This window comes from Salvia hispanica, chromosome 6, assembly GCF_029641045.1.
Source record: "Salvia hispanica isolate PSC_SH4W2 chromosome 6, Shi_PSC_v1, whole genome shotgun sequence".
In the NCBI taxonomy this organism is placed as follows: domain Eukaryota; kingdom Viridiplantae; phylum Streptophyta; class Magnoliopsida; order Lamiales; family Lamiaceae; genus Salvia; species Salvia hispanica.
The window spans coordinates 8,785,597-8,803,588 of NC_142697.1; the positions used below are offsets into that span (position 1 = coordinate 8,785,597).

The window sequence follows — 17,992 nt, forward strand, 5'->3', positions numbered from 1 at the left end:
GTCCACTACGGTTTAAAATGTTTTGAAATATGTACTTGATAAATGTTGATTTTTGAAATTATATAATGTGTTTTATATTTACTTGACGTGTGGATTATTTATTTTAAAATCTTGAGTTTATTTATAGTAAGTGCATATGTCATAAGGGTTGAGGTGTGACAAAAAGTGGGTCCGAGCCCACTTCCATCCTCTTGCCAGCATGGACGGGGATGCTCTAAGGATACGTCAAAGATGATCGAGGAGGAGCTCCGCGCGCACATCCTCATTTCGCACGCACTCATGAGGATCGAAAAATATAACTTGTAGATATTATTTCATTTTATATTAGACCATAGTTTTATTTTAATATATATGAAGTCGTTTCTTATTATATATTGTGTACTTGTATTTCAATTTTGAAGTTTAATAGTGAATATGAAAAATTAATATTAGAGGCATGGAGGGAGAGTGTCATTATGGAAGCTGCGACCTAGTGCATACAAAAAAGGGGAATAATGACATAGAGGAGAATCATGGTGTGGCAGGAGAGCTCCAATCGTGAATGTCCTAAGGTGTTTAGATTGGGGCATGCACATAATAAGGCTGATAACTTTTGACACGACACGATAATCCGACTCGAATCTGCACGAAATTAATGAGTTTGGGTCAATTCTTATTGGATTCGTATCCTTATCGGTTGACTCATTAAGAACCGGATTTTTATCGTATAATATTAAGTTTAATGTGTAATAACAAGTTTTAATCGTGTAAAATCAAGTTTTGGTCGTTATCTTATATATTGTGTTAACTGTTAACCCATATTATATCGTTTAGGGATAAATTCAGATTTAAAGATAGCAAGTTAGATTTGTGTTCGAGTTGATAATTTTCTTAACCGGCCAAATTCAAGTTTGAACTTGTTGGATCGATTCGTTATCAGGTTAATTCGTTATCTTATTAAGTTTAATATTAAGAACCGGATTTTTATCGTATAATATTAAGTTTAATGTGTAATAACAAGTTTTAATCGTGTAAAATCAAGTTTTGGTCGTTATCTTATATATTGTGTTAACTATTAACCCATATTATATCGTTTAGGGATAAATTCAGATTTAAAGATAGCAAGTTAGATTTGTGTTCGAGTTGATAATTTTCTTAACCGGCCAAATTCAAGTTTGAACTTGTTGGATCGATTCGTTATCAGGTTAATCCGATAACGAATCAATCTACTATAAGGTTTGCCACCCCTACACGTGAACACACAAAAAGTTCGTTAAACAAATCAGTGAGACGTCTTCTTCCATACAAAGGTCCACCTGTCATGCTGTCATCTCTGCATAAAGTATGTGTTGTGTGTGTTTTTTAATGCTTGTATATACACATACACGGTCTTCTGTATGTATGCGTGGAGTGGACAAGACCAAAAAGTAAATAGGCATAGTATTAACAACTCAAAATGTATATTATTCGTATCTTTATTTTTGTTATTTGGGGTAATTTAAAGAATAGTTTACGGGAAAAGAAGAGTAGAGTGATTAGAATAATCACAATGGCCACTGCACTGCACATGTTTGTTTACTCTCGGTTGAAGCATTGTCAAACTAATGCACACCAGGAATCTTCTTTTTAGGGGTTGTTTGATTCCACCTTTTACTATTGATTAACACTGGTCTTTGGTCAAACACATATGTTTGATACCAAAAAATGTGTTTCTCAAGGCCCTTGTATTTACACGCCTCCCAAAAAAGCCCAATACTTTTATCATGAATATCCCAATAATATTATCGGCATTCAGGCCATGTATTGTTATCTGCATCAATTACATTGTCAAGATTATCTGAATAATTGACTTAGTTGCCCTCAATTTCATTCTTCCCAAGCTGATTTGCCCTACCATAGTTTCTCTTTCTTCCTCAAACGCACAGCTTATGCGCAGTAAATGAAAACAGGTTAGTATCTCGTTCAATTTTTTTATATCCTTGTTCAACGATCTCGCCGATGTTGTTTTTAGGGCTGAACTAATCTCGCCGTGTCTATTGCAGTCATTTGATTTGATTTGTGTTGATGAATTTTTCCCTAAATTAATATGTGGTTTATTTTTGAATTTTTTCAAATCTGTTCATCATCGCAGAGTGTTTATTTGGTGATTTAATAGAGATAGGATTATAATCTTTTGGGATCTGTTTGATTTACTTGAATTAGTTAAAACCACTATGCACGTTTTTAATTTGAGTTATTTGCTAAATGATGCAGATTGTATCCAGATTAGTATAATTGATTTAGTTTTAGATTTTTTGAGTTTTTCGGTTGATTAAATTGAACTAGTCTGCCAATTTTTTGGTATTTTGTTGGTTTAATTGAACTAGATTCAATCCCTGGTTATGCATGTGTTGGGTTCATTGAAGAATAGTGTATTGTGGTTTGTGCATCAGTAGTTTATTTGGGTTTTTTTTTCCTGTGTTGTGTTGGTTTATGGTATACCTGACGTAGATTTCTATTGGTGGAAAATGCTTGTGATTACTCATTTAGATTCTATTCTATCAATGCAGAAAATGTTTGAATATTAGATTCTGATATAGGAGCATGTCGATGGACCGTCAAGTGAAGCTCTTGCGGTGATTATCTTTGATATTATTCGTCTACATCAATCGCGCATTACGTGTTGCCTTCATGCATATGATATGTTGGATATTGAGGAGCAATCTGATGACCGAAGAAGAAATCGTCGTCAATTTTCACGCTTGCAAAGGATCCCTACGCAAGTTCGCAGACTCACAAGATTAGTTGAAATATCCGACCAGGCTTGCATTGATAACCTTAGAATGGATAGGAATTGTTTTGGTCGACTATGCGTCCTATTACGCGAGCAAGGTGGATTGGTTGATGGTAGGTTCGTAAAGGTTGAAGAACAAGTTGCAATTTTCTTGTGTGTTCTTGCTCACCACAAAAAAAATCGGGTGGTAAAATTTGAATTCTGGCGATCTGGCCAAACAGTTTCCCACTATGTTCATGTCGTCCTTAAAGCTGTGATAAAGTTGCATGAATTGTTTCTTGCTAAACCAGTTCCAGTAGACGATCAATGCCAGGATTGGAGATGGAAATGGTTTCCGATATGGACTAAATACATGTGCATCTCTAACTTTCATTCTTGTGACATGTTGTTGCTCATAATAATAAGTATGATTATTTCTCATTCACAGGGTTGCTTAGGCGCTTTAGATGGCACATATATCAATGTGTTAGTCGCAAGCGAGGATAAACCTCGCTATCGCACAAGGAAGGGTCAAGTGGCTACAAATACACTGGCTGTGTGTACCAGGGACATGCGTTTTGTATATGTATTGGCCGGATGGGAGGGATCTGCAGGTGATGCGCGAGTTCTTCATGACACCGTGACACGGCCAAGGGGTATCAAAGTGCCTAAAGGTTTAGTTGTTCTCCTTTTTACCTTAACTGACTCCATTCGAAATAAATCACCAATATAACTAAGACATCATTTGAAACTAGGTCAATATTACCTATGTGATAATGGCTACGCAAATAGTGACGGATTCCTAACCCCATACAAGGGTTGTCGTTATCATCTTAAGGAGTGGGGACCCGCTGCTGTGGTGCCGCAAAATGCTCGAGAAATGTTCAATATGCGACACACGAAGGCGAGGAATGTGATAGAGAGAGCATTTGCTGTCGTCAAAATGAGATGGGGTATCTTACGCAGTGCATCATATTATCCAATAAGAACACAGATCAGGTTAATCCTTTGTTGTTTCTTGTTGCATAACTTCATTCGTGGGGAAATGGGCGTTGATCCAATTGAGCAAGAACTAGATGGAGACTTCGAGGCATCAAGTATAGGAGCTGAGATTGACGAACCTGTTTACATTGATACCATTGAGCCCACACCTGCTTGGACTAACAAGAGAAACGAGCTTGCCGAGACAATGTGGCTGAATGTAAGTAATCTTTAGGAATACATAGATTCACTTGAAATTTTCATTCGGTCTTATGTTTTTTCTACGTACACAGGGGAACGTGCAGTGAACAAAGGATTTAAGGGCTTCACTCGTGGTTGAAGTGTCTGCCAAACACTATGTGTGATCAAGATTGATTTATTTCGCAAGCTTACAACAAATACTTTGTTTCCTATTTGTAATGTTTTATTGTACCTTTTTTGGTAATCATTTCTATGATTACCTATCGATATTAATCCATATTATGCATCACTAGTATCGCACCTATATGCACATACTCTAGAATTTCGAAACATTAATTTTTAATTACTACAATTTAATTAATAAAATTAGAATTAATATTACTCTATTAGGTTATAGTTTTAAACAAAAAATGTACTGCTGACAATGAGAAAAAACGAGCAACAAATGATAATGGCATATTGTTGATTTCAATTCATAATGCCATTTCATTTGACCAACCAATATTCAATATGTAGTGACATCTACTGGTTTAGAAAAAACCATCTAATTGTTATTCAAAAGGTCCATAACTAATATATATTTAAAATTTTGTCCAAAATTTATAAATATTTAAAATAATGGCCAAAATTCACCTTTTATAGATTGATAGATTTTTGCATTCAAATGAATATTTACCTCTTGTAGCGTTTTTGTATAGGCATTATGGAGAATCTATTTTTGATTGAAGACAATTTAAATCGATTTTTTGAAGGAGAAAAAGGCTAGGGATACACAAGGATATCTATGAAGTATTGTATAACACAAATGGACAAAAAATTAAAAGATATTATCACACCAATATATTCATCAAATCTAATGAATTTATTGCACAATTCTACACTCAACCAAACATGCTTTCAACCTAAAGCAACACAACTTTTTACCCATACACTGCAACCTTTATCATGTTGATGTGATCCCCTATTACTAGGATTGAGATCATCTCTCAATTGTTCACGTAAAGAAGTAAGCAAAGGTCTAAGATTTGGGGCTATCAATCAATCAAGTTGTTGGGCAGATTGATATAGGGGGAAGATAGAAGTGTATTCTATAAATTGGTTCGACATAGTAAAACACATTACAAGAAAAAATATGGCTCTTAACATTCCACCTCAACACACCTTCTTCTACAAATCCCATTGGTCTTCCAACATTGACCAAAGTCTACTAGATTCACTCACTCGTCTCAAGCATGAAAATGATTTGCAAGGCACTGTGATCCCCAAGCCATTCTTCATCACTGCTGCATCCGATATCGAGTACGAACTCGGCATTAAACTGGAATGGGATGCTCTGTACGAACGATGGCAGTTCCTCGAGCAGAGGTATCTGTCTTTCACAGCGTTGGTGAAGGAGGACGGCATGCAGTGGATCATGGAGGACAACGTGGTGGTCGCAAGGGACGAGACATGGGTCTCGATCTTCAAGGTACTCAAATTTTCAATTTTTCAAATTATGTAAGGATCAAAGACACTTGTGTCATGCATCGTTCTCTCTGGTTATAGAAAAACAAGCTTGCAAGTGCTTACTACTACCAAGGTGAACCAGAAATCCACCGCCTAACGGCTATGTTTGGTCCGAAGGAGGTTAAACAAGAAAAAATGGATGATGTTATTGTCTTATCTGATGATACAATTCCAGCGACTTCTACTGAGGTGATCACTCCAAATAACAATGTGAAGGAGTCCAAAGGGCCAAAGTCTCGTCGGAAGCTATTCGATGAAGGTACTCGAGTTGGGGATTGCGAGTCGACTAACACGAAGGTCGTACACCACTACTATATTATGGGGCCTAACGGGAAGTTAGAGCGTAAGATGTTTAGCCCGAAGCCACTCAAGAATGATGGGCGCCCGCCGCTACCAAATGCCTCTCCGGGTGGTAGCTCATGTGCCTCTTCGGCGAGTCCCCTCGGATGGCGGGGAAAACATAAGAAGTAATTGCCTGATGCCCTCTCGATGTAACCTCTTTGATTAGGCTATCTATCTTTATAATCCATGTTATGTGTATGGAGATATACTTCTTGTAAAATATGAAGTCTATTAGGTTGTCATGTAGGATCTGTGGAAAATGTTTTGCTTTGGGTTTGTGCTCATGACAATCCTCATGAGGACAAGTAGGTTGCTATTTATTTTCAGTAATGTATGTTGCATGTAACCGAGAGGGCATTCAAATGCATGGTTTTGTTATGCTTTATTTAATTTCCCGATTAAATGAATCTGCCAAGAGGTGTGTGAAAAAGCAAACCATATTGGTATATCTCATAAATGCTACACTTCAATAAATTTAGCCACCAACATGTGAGAGCTATCATTTTACACCCAACCTTGAATTCCATTTCTTCCATTCAGTTTATTCCTCGTTTGTTCAAGTATTACATACGTCCATTGCAATGGCACAAGGATACGCCGGTGCTGGGAACGCAGTGGTTGCTGCTGCTCCTTTGCCTAATTTCACTCGTCTGTTTTTCCCTCAAGACAGCTCAAACACTCTTGTAAGAACTCATGTATTTGTGGTGCCATTTTCTTCTAGTATTTTTGACAATTTATTTATTAAAGCTTGTTTGCAATGTGCAGCAAATACCTGAACGCTTTATCGTTGAACTTGATAGACCTCTTCCACGGATTTGTTCAATTGAAAACCACCATGGAGCTGTTTGGTCTGTCTTTTCCGAGACAATAGACGGCAAGCACTATTTTGCACGAGGATGGTTTCGTTTTGCAAGAGAAAATGCACTCCGCCGAGGTGACTTGCTCATATTCACCTACGAGAGACATGGGTACTTTGTGCTCAAACAATATTGGGCTGGAACTCGTTTTCCCCCCTTCGATATGGCTGGTAACTTATACACAGTACAACAATATGAATTGGGTTATGAAACTCTAAACTCTATAATTTTATGGATTTATGTGTGTTCAATGTTTTTTTTTTTGTTCTTGCAGAAGCTTTGTGTATGGAAAATGATGAGATTGCTTCTAGTGCCGATGATGATGATGTTTGAAACAGTGAGGACGTGAATGAGGTCGCCAATGAATGAGCCCCCTAGGTCTCATTGCTATTATTTTGTGAAACAAATGAACATGTTTTCAATCTTTGCATTATCTTCGACGATGCAAGGAATCTGTATGCCAATTATCTTCAATTATGCTAAGTAATGTGACTACGTTTATTGTTAATTTAGGATGATTCGTTGATGTAATCAGTCTAATGACTAACATTGATTGATTTAGTCTTGCTTTTCCTAGTAATATTATGATTAATTTCTTAGATTTGATTTCTGAATTTGTGTATAAAAGCTGTTTTGATTTATTTATTTTTCTTTTTTCTGTTTAGTATTGTGTTATAAGTAGTGCAAGTGGCCTTTTCGATCCCTTGTGCAAAAGTGGGATTTTTTTTGAATTTACCACAGCTAACATGATAGAATCCACCAATATAAATAGTTCCAACAACCAACACAGAACGAGCTTAATAAGAACGCAAAACAAATAAGAGTAATAAACCACAAGTTTAATAAGTAACTGCAATATAAGTCATAGAGTTAATGCAGTCAATTATATATTACAAAATATACCTAAGTCTGATGACCTCATTGGTCCATATCCATACCTGGGCATCCACATATGCTAGTGGAAAATATGAAGTTCATTACATGTCAAAAGATCACATAATTCCTACTGACTTCGAAAGTACTGCATCGCTTTAAGTTAGGCATTGGATATAGATAAGATCTCAAAAGACAGATCGGAGACATAACAGAAGCATCAAACCGCAATGAGCTTTTCAAGAGTACGCATCACGTAAGTGAGCCGACCATGCTCAGGCAGGCACAGAAACAGATCAATGCGCTCCACTTTCTCAAGGATAAACTCAGCAACGTCGATCTGCTGCACCATAGAGAAACCTGCAATTGTACCCAATAACTCGAACACTTTTTTTCGGGATTTGCTCACATCAAACTCATACCCTATACGGCTTGTCAACTTGTCCAGTCGTAGATTAGTATCTTCCTGCATCTTCCCAAGCATCTCAATCAACCCGACGGAATCACGGGATGTCTTGCGTTTCTTTCCAGTTTTTTGGCCTTCGCTTGCGGCACGCGTGCTCTGTCCTGTGCTGAGTTCATCTGGTATCTCTTGATGAACTTGCTGAGGGATTGGGTTGGCAGAAGAGTGACCAACACTGCTGTTGTGGACGTTGTTTTGATTCTGCTCGCCAAGAGCGTCATTTGCATCATTGGTGTCCTCAACCACACCACCACTTGCACGGTCTTTGCCAAAAATTATCTTCCAATCGTTCCAAACGGGCCATGACTTGTATCTCATGCCGCGGGCATGGCTGTCTTGCTGTAGCAAAAAAGAATTAGACTTAGAACGTTTATATTACTTAATCAAATATAACAAATCATAATCACATTTTTTGAGCTCCAATAAAATACTAAAAGAACAATTAAGCAGAGGAAACAACCTTCACAATCTGCTCCCATTGATCATTATCAACGTCAATTTTGTAGTCTCCACGCTCATTAAAACCGACTCCACTGCGGTCCAGAATTTTAGAAAGAGAATAATAGTCTCTCTTCCACTGTGTGAGCTTGGAATTGACATGAGGGCTGGCCTTCAAGTCAGACTCTGGGAACTCTCGTTTGATGGCCTCCTCAACTAGCGTAGTATATCCATTCCGAAAACCATTATCAGATTTCCATCCGCGCACAACAAGGTCTTTCAAAGTGCACATGAGTATTTGTTCCTCACGCAAGGACCAACTACGCCTTGTGCGATCAGCCCTCCCTACAGAGCCCCGCCCGAGAGCACCACTCTCTGCCAGATCAGGTGTGTGCATGTCTGGAGAATTATATATGAAGCAAAATTACTTACTAACTATAACACCAATTCAATTATAATTTGACCAAACCTTGTGTTCCGATTTCGGGGCTCAGTTCAAAAGAGTTTTGTGAAAAATAGCTTTCATTCATGGTTTTGAGTTTCTACAAAACAAATGATAAAAGAACCAGAATCAGTATAAGAAACTAACGATGCATAGAGATAAAATAACAACCAAATTGATGTGGTGTGTGCAAAAAAAATACTACAAGATTCATATCTCACAATGGGAGTTTGTCATTAAACAGCTAACCATGACATGCTATTAAGCACAAAAGGGGCTCAATTAAGCTCAACAGGGGAGCTCACTTACACAGAATTAACGGCGAGCCCCATAAACATTACTCAACTGTGATGTAGGAGACGTACCCCGAAAATGAAATGGTCAACTTAAGACAATAGAAAATCAATTCGACAATAAGAAAATAGCAGATTTAACACCTAATTCGTAGCTCTAACGGCGAGCCCCATAAACATTACTCAACTGTGATGTAGGAGACGTACCCTGAAAATGAAATGGTCAAATTAAGACAACAGAAAATCAATTCGACAATAAGAAAATAGCAGATTTAACACCCAATTCGTAGCTCTTACCATCGGTCAGAAACATGTATACATTATGTAATATGTTAAAAACGCTAAAACATGTGATTTGCAAGGAAGTGTCAACTGGGATTTCGCGAATCTTACCTGTCTCTCCGACCTCAACCACGTTCACCGAGATCTTCCAATATGCAGGCTTGAGCGGGAACTAGAGAAGAAAAAAAGCGGCAAAGCAAATGAAGAGAAAACCCCCGCTATATTTTAGGTCAAGTTGAGGGCAAATAATGTAGAAGGAAATTAGATTGGAGGTAAATATGTAAAGTAACAACTGAGTAGTACAATGTCTTGTCACATGCGGTGCTCTATCAAACATATGACATTGAAATCAGGAAAAGGTTGAATCTTGGTCAAAGTAAGGGAGAGGTTGATTATAATCTTAAATATATTATTGAGAATATATACATGCTAAAAGTATCAAACACCCCCTTACTGTTTAATCATATTTTATGTTACATTTCGAGATCTACTGCTACTCTAATTTAATAAACTAGAAATGTTACATTCCGGATTTTTTAATTACAATATGTCTCTCAAGTGTATTAAATTTTTACTTCCACTTTTTATCAGCAAAACTTTAAAACTATGCATTATTAATCACTAACACAAATTAATTCATTTAGGCCCTAAACTGAGAGAGTATAAAGTACTACAAAGATAAATCAAATTGGGATGGAACTTTTTTATGGCACGTAAAATTCACATTTTCTAATAGGAATTCTTCACTTTGTCAAACATTCAAGATCATTAGTCATTACTCCTCCCCCCTATCTATAGTAGTGGATGCATTTTTTTTATACGGAGATTAAGAAAAATGTGTGCAGTGTATTAAATAAAAAGATAATAAAGTAGGAGAGAGGAAAAGTAAGAGAAAAGTAAAAGTAAGTGAAAAGAAATGTGTTAGACTGTTATTAAAAAAAATAACTCTATTACAATGGAAGAGAACGGAGAGAGTAGAATTTTTAAATACTACTCCCTCTGTCCCATTAGAAATGCAACGTTTTCCTTTTTGGGTTGTCCCACTAAAAATGAAACGTTTCCTAAAATAGAAACATCACTCTCTCTACTTTTCCCTCTCTTTTACTTTACTCTCTCTTCATTAACTCACAAAACAACACTTGCATAAAATCCTGTGCCGAAAACCAAATGTTTCATATTTATTGGGACGGAGGGAGTACTACTAAACAACAAAAAATATATAGATTAGAAGGATCAGCACTGCAAATATAGAAAATAAAAGGGCCTAACTGCAAAGAATCTAATATTATATTCCCTCAGTCAGCAACCACTGAGAAAGCAAGCAAATCGGACAGTGTAGCAGAAGCGCAAGTATTTAATTTTCACAACCTCCTCCTCCACCACCACCACCATTACCATTTTCCAAAATTTTCGATACTTAAACCCTAGACACATTCACAATCTATTCTACATGGTTTTTTCCAAGAAACCCTTGCAAGCACAATTGGCCTTACTCACAAAACTCATATCAAATATGGCTGCATTTTCATCTTCCAGGTACTTATTGGCCTTCTTATTGCTCAATCTTCACCTCAAAGCTATGGATGCCGACCCCAATTTAACTTTTCTTTTCAAGAATTTTGGTAAAGACTCCAACTTTGAGTCACAGCTTGCCCTGTTTGGGGATGCTATGGTTGGTGGAGACAACTTTTCTGTTCAAATTAGGGTTTCTACTGCTGGGAGGTTTGTCTGCAAGAAGCCCCTTAATCTTGTTCATGAAAAATCAAGGCAATTGGTGTCTTTTTCGAATTACTTTGCATTTTCCATGTCTGGGGTGAATGGCGATGGTTTGGCTTTTGTGATTCTCCCTTCTCAATTTCCATTGAATGCTTTTGATGGTGGAGAGATGGGAGTTTTAGGAGAGAGGAAGATGAAGTTTCTTGCAGTTGAATTTGATACATTTAAGAATGAAAAGCATGGAGATGTGAATGGTAACCATGTTGGGATAGATGTTGGTAGTCCTGTCTCTGTTAAAGTGAGAAATGTTTCATCATTCAATTTGGTGTTAAATGGTGGAGAAAAGTTGCAAGCTTGGATTGATTATGAAGCAAGTAGTAAAGATTTGAGGTTAGGTTGAACAAATTTGGTTTGAGTAGGCCACTTGATCCATTGCTCATTTACTCCATTGATCTTTCCAAAATGTGGGGAGATGAAAATGTTGTTGTGGGATTTAGCTCTTCGAGTGCAAACTCGTCTCAGAGAAACAACATCCACTCATGGAGTTTCGAGTCAAGAATCATGCCGCGATGGATGCATTCTGAACCCTTGGATCCACAACAGTCTGTGGGTAAGGAAGAAGAGAGGAAAGTTCACACGGTGAGAATTGTTTCCGCATTGGCGTTTGGCACTGGATGTGGAGCTTTGGGGGCAATGCTCGTGTTGATCTTGTGGGCTGTGTTGGGAGATAGGCGCCCCATTGTGCCAGAGGAGTTGGTCTCGCAATCTAAGGAGTCGGAGTGCAAGAAGTTTGGTGTTTCTGTAGATAAAACCGTCAAAGATGGTAAGGTTTTAGGTGCTTGATTTGCAGAGTAGAGAAATATGGGTGTTTTGAGATTGTAAATCCTCTGTTTTTAGTATCTTGGTTGCCATGGTGCTGTAATTTAGTGATCAGTCATTTTAACATAGTTTTGATAGTATATCAGTGTATGTTGTGATCATTGAAATACAGCTTCATTTGGTGAATTGTTGAGCATAATATTTCAGCATTGCTACTTCCCTCCAACCCAACTAAGTCGAGTCAAAATTTTTGGCCACGGAGATTAAAAAATTGTGTTGAAGAGTAAGACATAGGATTAAAGTGGGAGAGTATTGTAAAAAAGAATGACTCAACTTAGTTAAGACTTCCATAAAAGGAATACGACTCAGCTTCATTGGGACGGGGAAAGAACTATATTTCATTCATGCATAGCAGTTCATGTCTTCGAGCAGTTAAAGCTTTTGATATCCAATTCACAGGTCACCGGTGGAGCATTTAAAGGTTTGAATTACCATTCGGATTTGTAGTTTATTAATCTTAGAGCATCCACAATAAGAATAGGCCAGCCACTCTCTCTCTGCCACGTCAGCAGCACTAAAAATCCACCTGCCACGTCAGCATTTACTCAAATAGGCCAGCTATAGGCCAGCCGCAATAAAAATAATTCAAAAACAACTACATTTATGGAATTAAATTTACGATTAAATTACGGAATTAAATTTACGAGACATATACGGGAAAATCCATTCATTTCATTAAAAAAAGGTACATAGATAAAAAAAATACATGATTTCTTTTTAAAAAAAAATGGGCTTCCACACACGAGCCCCGCCACTCTCTACTCCTCGTCGTCGCCGCCGCCGTCCTCGCCGCCGCCACCCGGGGTATCTGAGCCGGCGTCCGAACCCCCCACCAGTGCCCTTGTGGCATCCAAATCCACCCGCATGTTCTCGAGCATCGAGTGGAGAAACCTCTTCTCCGTGGGGTCAGTTGCGACCTTCTACTCTTAGAAGACCATCCATTCCTCCGTTTTTTCACGCGAGAATAAGGTGTACGCGCGTGTGGGGGGGGGGGGGTGCCGAGATGACCTCCTTGGGCGATAGGGGGGATCCTCCCCTCGCTGCCCGTTGCGCCCGCTTTTGGCCAACCGGGCGAGGGCGACGAGTAGAGGATGGAGGGGACGGAAACTCCTCAGCATCCGGGGGGAGGTCGTGGGATCCGCCGCTGCTGCCGCTGTAGTCGCCTGAATAGTTCAGCCTCTGCTTCTTTGGCCACCCAGCGTCGCACCCCGCCCGGAACTTCTCGAAGTCCTTCAGCAACACATAGCATTCCCAGAAGGTGAACTCCTTATACTTCCCCGGCAAGGGGAACTGACTCTCCGCTATCCTCCGGGCGTCCTCCTCATTCTGCCCACTAGTCAGCTGGCGGAGGGCGTTGGCGTACTACCCCGAAAATCGACCGACTGCGGCCCTGATGCGTTCCCACCCCTTCCGGCACTCCTCCCCGCTGTAGTCCTTCCCGTGCGGGCAGTTCCTCCTGTAGGCGGCTCTAATCTTCGCCCACATGTTGACGACCCGCTCGTTGTTCGCAACCAGCGGATCGTCGCAGACCGACAACCACGCCTTGGTCACGCCGGCGTACTCATCCTCCGTCCACTTCCTCCGCGTGGGGGTGTCGTGATCAGCGAGCTGCGACGACTCGCCGACCACCTTGCCCTTCCCCTTGGCCTTCTTCTTCTTCGGCGCGGCCCGACCTGCTGGAATGGGAGTGTCCGGCTCCCCGAGATCGATCCTCATCTCATGCAATGACAAAAGGTCATCTCCAGTGAACTGCATCTCCACTTGGGTCGACGTGTGAGACGAAGCCGTCAAAAAATTAAGAGAGAGACGATAGACTGTGTCCTCCCCCGGTGACCCCTGCATCCCGGGATGCATACCAGCATCATCCCCATCATATGCTGCATCATCTGCTGCTGCATCTGGGGCATACCTCCCCACCCCGGCGTCGCCTGCCCGCCGCAAGCCTGCACCCCGCCCGACATCCCCCCTGCGCTCCAACCATCATCCCCATCAACTGTTGCCAAGGGACGTTAAACCCTGGGCCCATCTGGCCCCATCCAGATCTCACGGGTACCGTGGGAGTCTGAGATCCGCTCGTCGCCGGGTTGGACTCGTTGTTGTTGTCCATCGCTCGATATTGCTCTTGTACATAAATTTAGAGAGAGAGAAAACTCGTTAAAACAAGTGGTGCAAATGAAAATGAAACTAAAATCGCGTATATATAGGTTTTCAAATTTTTTTTAAAAAAAAACGAAAATTGGCGCTGACTGATCGCTGGCCACAATGGCAGCCAGCGCCCTCAAATCAGCTAGCCCACGCCGATTTTTCCGCCGATTCTCGGCTTACCGATTGCAATAGTTCGGCTAGCCGACGAATCGGCTAGCCGGTGGGCTAGCCGCTATTGTGGATGCTCTTAAAAGATTATGTGGCATTTAAAATTATATGTTAAATAAAAATAATTATGTTGATTTCAAAATAATTTAAAGTTTAGCAATCAATTTTGATATTTAGATCAGTAATTATATACTTCATCCATCCTTAAAAAAAGACAATATTTGAAATGACACGAGTTTTAATGCAAAATTGATAAAATAAAAGACATAGAAAGAAAAAGTATAGTGGAGAATGAGACCGACCTCATAAAAGATAAAAAACCTTTAAATTGAATTGATCTATTTTTAAAGGACATCTTAAAATGGCAAATATGGTCTATTTTTAAGGGCTAATGAAATTAATCTTACCGTAGCTAATTTGCAAGGCCTGATTTCAGAAAGCCTACTTACAGGAAACAACGTTATCCGACTCGCGATGCCATCGTTTAAAGCCTTTCTAGGGTTTCCTCATCGCATTCACGCCCCTTATAATCCCTAAATCAGACTCTCTAAGATACACAAGTTCATCATCGTCGCATGTCAATATAGGTTCGCGATTCCTTCTTATTATCGTTTTATTTCTCCATTTTCATAACTAATTTACAATTATTAAGAAGGATCAATGATGCATAAGTTTAAAACTGCGTTATCTATCTGATATTTCCAATTCGAAATCGAAGATACTTTTTTAGCTTCTGAGATCCTTCCTTTTTCTATTTTATTCTTCATATTTTCGGATTTGTTCATTGTTGAAGATAAGCATCCGAGATGAGAAAACATTAATGTCATCCTTGCACTTTGATTCAGAAATGAAGAAAATCAATGGGGAAATGATACTCTGACATGCTTATAACTTATCATTTCTTCTTTCCATACTTTTTATGCTTTTCACTTTGTTAATACAAAATCAATACTTTATTTCCATTTATTAATTATTTGGATTATCATTTTTACAAAATCTATTGCTTTTTCTCTTTAATTTTCTAAATTTTTATTGATCTTCATAAATTCATCCTGTTTTGATTGATGCCTTATTTTTGGATCAGTGATGTTGTATATTACTGCGTTATCTATCTGTAATGAATTCTTTTTTGAAGATAACTTGTTTTCCTGAGATCCAATATCTAGAATTATTTTGAGATTAATATCTAGAATTATTTTTTGATTACTTGGTTTCACATTGTTTTGTAGACATTTTTATTTTTCCTTTACACATAATTTTATTTAGGGGTGTCGAAACGGGTACCCGCGGGTACCCGCACTTTGTCGGGTATTACCCGATACCCGAGTCGGGTATCCCGCACCCGACACGGCGGGTACCCGACCCGACCCGACCCGACCCGAATTTTTTGGTTTTGAAAATCTATTTTATTATTATTATTATTTGCATTATCTTCAAACTTGTTGATCGTCATCCGTAATAACGTTAGTATTTTGATGCATCCTAAAACATAAAAAACCCACAAATCATTAGACATTGAGCATCCACAATTTAGTAAGTATGTGTATATGATACTGTATGTATAATGCACATGTGTGTAGCTTGTAGTATATATTAATAAAATACATATGTTATTGCATACATAATATTGGTCTTTGTAGGCAGAAAAACAGGCTTTACTCATAATAGTGGAAAATTGACAAAGAAAAACATAGGTTTGAATCTGAGTCATTCGCTGGGATAATTTAAAAATTATAGTAATATTAAAAATTGAAAAATATTAAATTATAATCGGGTAATTTTCGGGATTATCGGGTATCCCGAGCGGGTATCGGGTATACTCGATACCCGCAAAACCAAAAATATGACTACCCGATCCCGACCCGTTACCCGTTTCCGTCGGGTAGCGTGTATCCGATACCCGACGGGTATCAGGTCGGATGTGCGGGTACCCAATACTCGCTACCCGTTTCGACACCCCTAATTTTATTCAGTCCGAGGTCATTTTATCTTTAATATAACATATGTTAACATTGTCAAGATATTGGAAGTAACAATAGAAATGAAACAATTAGTTAATCATATTCCCTGTATTTTTTGTCACATTTTTTTGCCATTGATCTTACCATAAAATTGTAAATTAATGAAATGCAATATGATTGTATGTATCATTTGTCGTGAACATTTGATATCTAGTATTCAAATTTATTAATGGTTATCATTATGATTACCAAAACTAAATTTCAATCATTCAGTACTCATTTCGTCCACGAAAAATAGAGCACATTTAAAAAAGAAAAGTTTTCAATAATTTTTCTCTTGCTTTCTCCATCCCAAGGAAAATGACTCTGAAATTATGCAATTTTATTTTGTGTATTAAGTGGAGAGAATAAGTAAGAGAGAGGGAATAAAATAGAGAAAAATGAGTTTCTATTTTGCAGTAATGAGTCATATTGGTTGGTACAAATTAAAAAGAAATGTGGGTCATCTTTAATGGGACGGAGTGAGTACTTTTTTCTCTTCCCTCTTACTAATAATATTGACTTCATATACATTCCACTGCCCTCTTAGTTTTTCCTTTCTCTCTTACTACTAATATGGATCACATATTCCACTATGTGTTTGGAAATGTAAATAAAAGATGTATATTATGTATTTTCCTTCTCAAAAAGTAAAATATATCCTTTCAAAAAATACCACATTCTAAAGGTAAAAGTTATATGGAAAGGTAAATTATTTTTTACAAATAAAATAATAGTATAAAATCCATTGAAAAACATAAAGTGTAATTACCTTCTCAAATACCTTCCCCCTTGAGAATGGATTTTAACAAAAAGAAGGCAAATATCATAGTTACAAGATTTTACCTCCTCATTGATGGAGAGGTAAAGATACCTCTTCAAAATGGGAAAAAAGTATAATATCTTCTCAAATACCTCTCCCCTAATGGAATGATTTTTCATGAAAAAAGACAAATATGGTAGTTATATGACTTTACCTCTCCATTTGGAGATGCTCTAACACTACTTCTTTCTTACTTTTTTCCCTTCTCTCTTACTACTAATATGAACCACACTTTCCACTAATACTACTTCTCTCTTACTTTACCAATTCCACATTAAAACTCGTATCATTCACAATGTGTCCTATTTTTCGTGGACGGGAGGAGTATTTAACTAGAGAAGTCACCGTTGATCAAATATTTACCATTGTTTTCAAATAAATATATAATCAAAACAAATGGGACCATATTTCTTTTCGAACCATCCACAAAAACCAACCAATATTCCATGTAATTTTTCGGTGAAGTCACTTAAACGTTATTTTTATTAAAGTAAATGGTACTTATATTTTAATTTAGAATAATAAGTAATTCAGTTAATAATAGATTATAATTAAGTCATTTTGTTATTTTAAGTAAATTTCTTTTCAATTTAGTCAATTTTTTTAAGTAAAAAAATATTTTGTAAATTTTAATATTAAATCAATTAGGTTAATTATATTTTAATTAAATCATTAATTTGGTCAAACACGTTTAACCTTTAGTTTTTACGGAAAATGATATATTTGGACCAAAACATATTGTTTGTGATCAAAAGGTCACAAACTTAATGTACAGAACAAAAAAATATTTTAGGACAAATATAGGGGACCAAAAGTGTACTTTAGTCTTTTTATAAATTGTTTGGTGGTTAT

At 37.8% G+C, this 17,992-nt stretch overlaps 3 protein-coding genes, 3 non-coding genes and 1 pseudogene across 6 annotated transcripts; 6 read left to right on the forward strand and 1 right to left on the reverse strand.

Annotated features, from left to right (window-relative positions):
• The first annotated feature begins 1,828 nt into the window (after positions 1–1,828).
• On the forward strand, positions 1,829–4,108 carry LOC125203295 (protein ANTAGONIST OF LIKE HETEROCHROMATIN PROTEIN 1-like). The gene is made up of 4 exons (XM_048101608.2): positions 1,829–1,928; positions 2,529–3,405; positions 3,487–3,932; positions 4,006–4,108. Exons 2-4 carry the CDS (start codon positions 2,661–2,663, stop codon positions 4,018–4,020), a joined length of 1,206 nt encoding a protein of 401 aa, XP_047957565.1. The 5' UTR covers positions 1,829–1,928; positions 2,529–2,660; the 3' UTR covers positions 4,021–4,108.
• A 2,234-nt stretch (positions 4,109–6,342) lies between these two features.
• On the forward strand, positions 6,343–6,951 carry LOC125206181 (B3 domain-containing protein REM20-like). The gene is made up of 3 exons (XM_048105469.1): positions 6,343–6,444; positions 6,527–6,788; positions 6,893–6,951. Exons 1-3 carry the CDS (start codon positions 6,343–6,345, stop codon positions 6,949–6,951), a joined length of 423 nt encoding a protein of 140 aa, XP_047961426.1.
• Positions 6,952–7,469: 518 nt separating this feature from the next.
• LOC125203355 (uncharacterized) lies at positions 7,470–8,789 on the reverse strand. Its single transcript, XM_048101681.2, has 2 exons — positions 8,415–8,789; positions 7,470–8,293 (listed from the first exon to the last, which is right to left on the reverse strand). Exons 1-2 carry the CDS (start codon positions 8,787–8,789, stop codon positions 7,712–7,714), a joined length of 957 nt encoding a protein of 318 aa, XP_047957638.2. The 3' UTR covers positions 7,470–7,711.
• A 1,949-nt stretch (positions 8,790–10,738) lies between these two features.
• LOC125207832 (lectin-like protein LEC) lies at positions 10,739–12,132 on the forward strand (annotated as a pseudogene).
• A 2,836-nt stretch (positions 12,133–14,968) lies between these two features.
• LOC125208703 (small nucleolar RNA snoR27) lies at positions 14,969–15,062 on the forward strand. Its single transcript, XR_007174185.1, has one exon. It is a non-coding gene; the product is annotated as a small nucleolar RNA snoR27 (small nucleolar RNA).
• A 49-nt stretch (positions 15,063–15,111) lies between these two features.
• Positions 15,112–15,204, forward strand: LOC125208701 (small nucleolar RNA snoR26). The gene has a single exon (XR_007174183.1). It is a non-coding gene; the product is annotated as a small nucleolar RNA snoR26 (small nucleolar RNA).
• A 187-nt stretch (positions 15,205–15,391) lies between these two features.
• On the forward strand, positions 15,392–15,477 carry LOC125208704 (small nucleolar RNA snoR27). The gene has a single exon (XR_007174186.1). It is a non-coding gene; the product is annotated as a small nucleolar RNA snoR27 (small nucleolar RNA).
• The last annotated feature ends 2,515 nt before the right edge of the window (positions 15,478–17,992 follow it).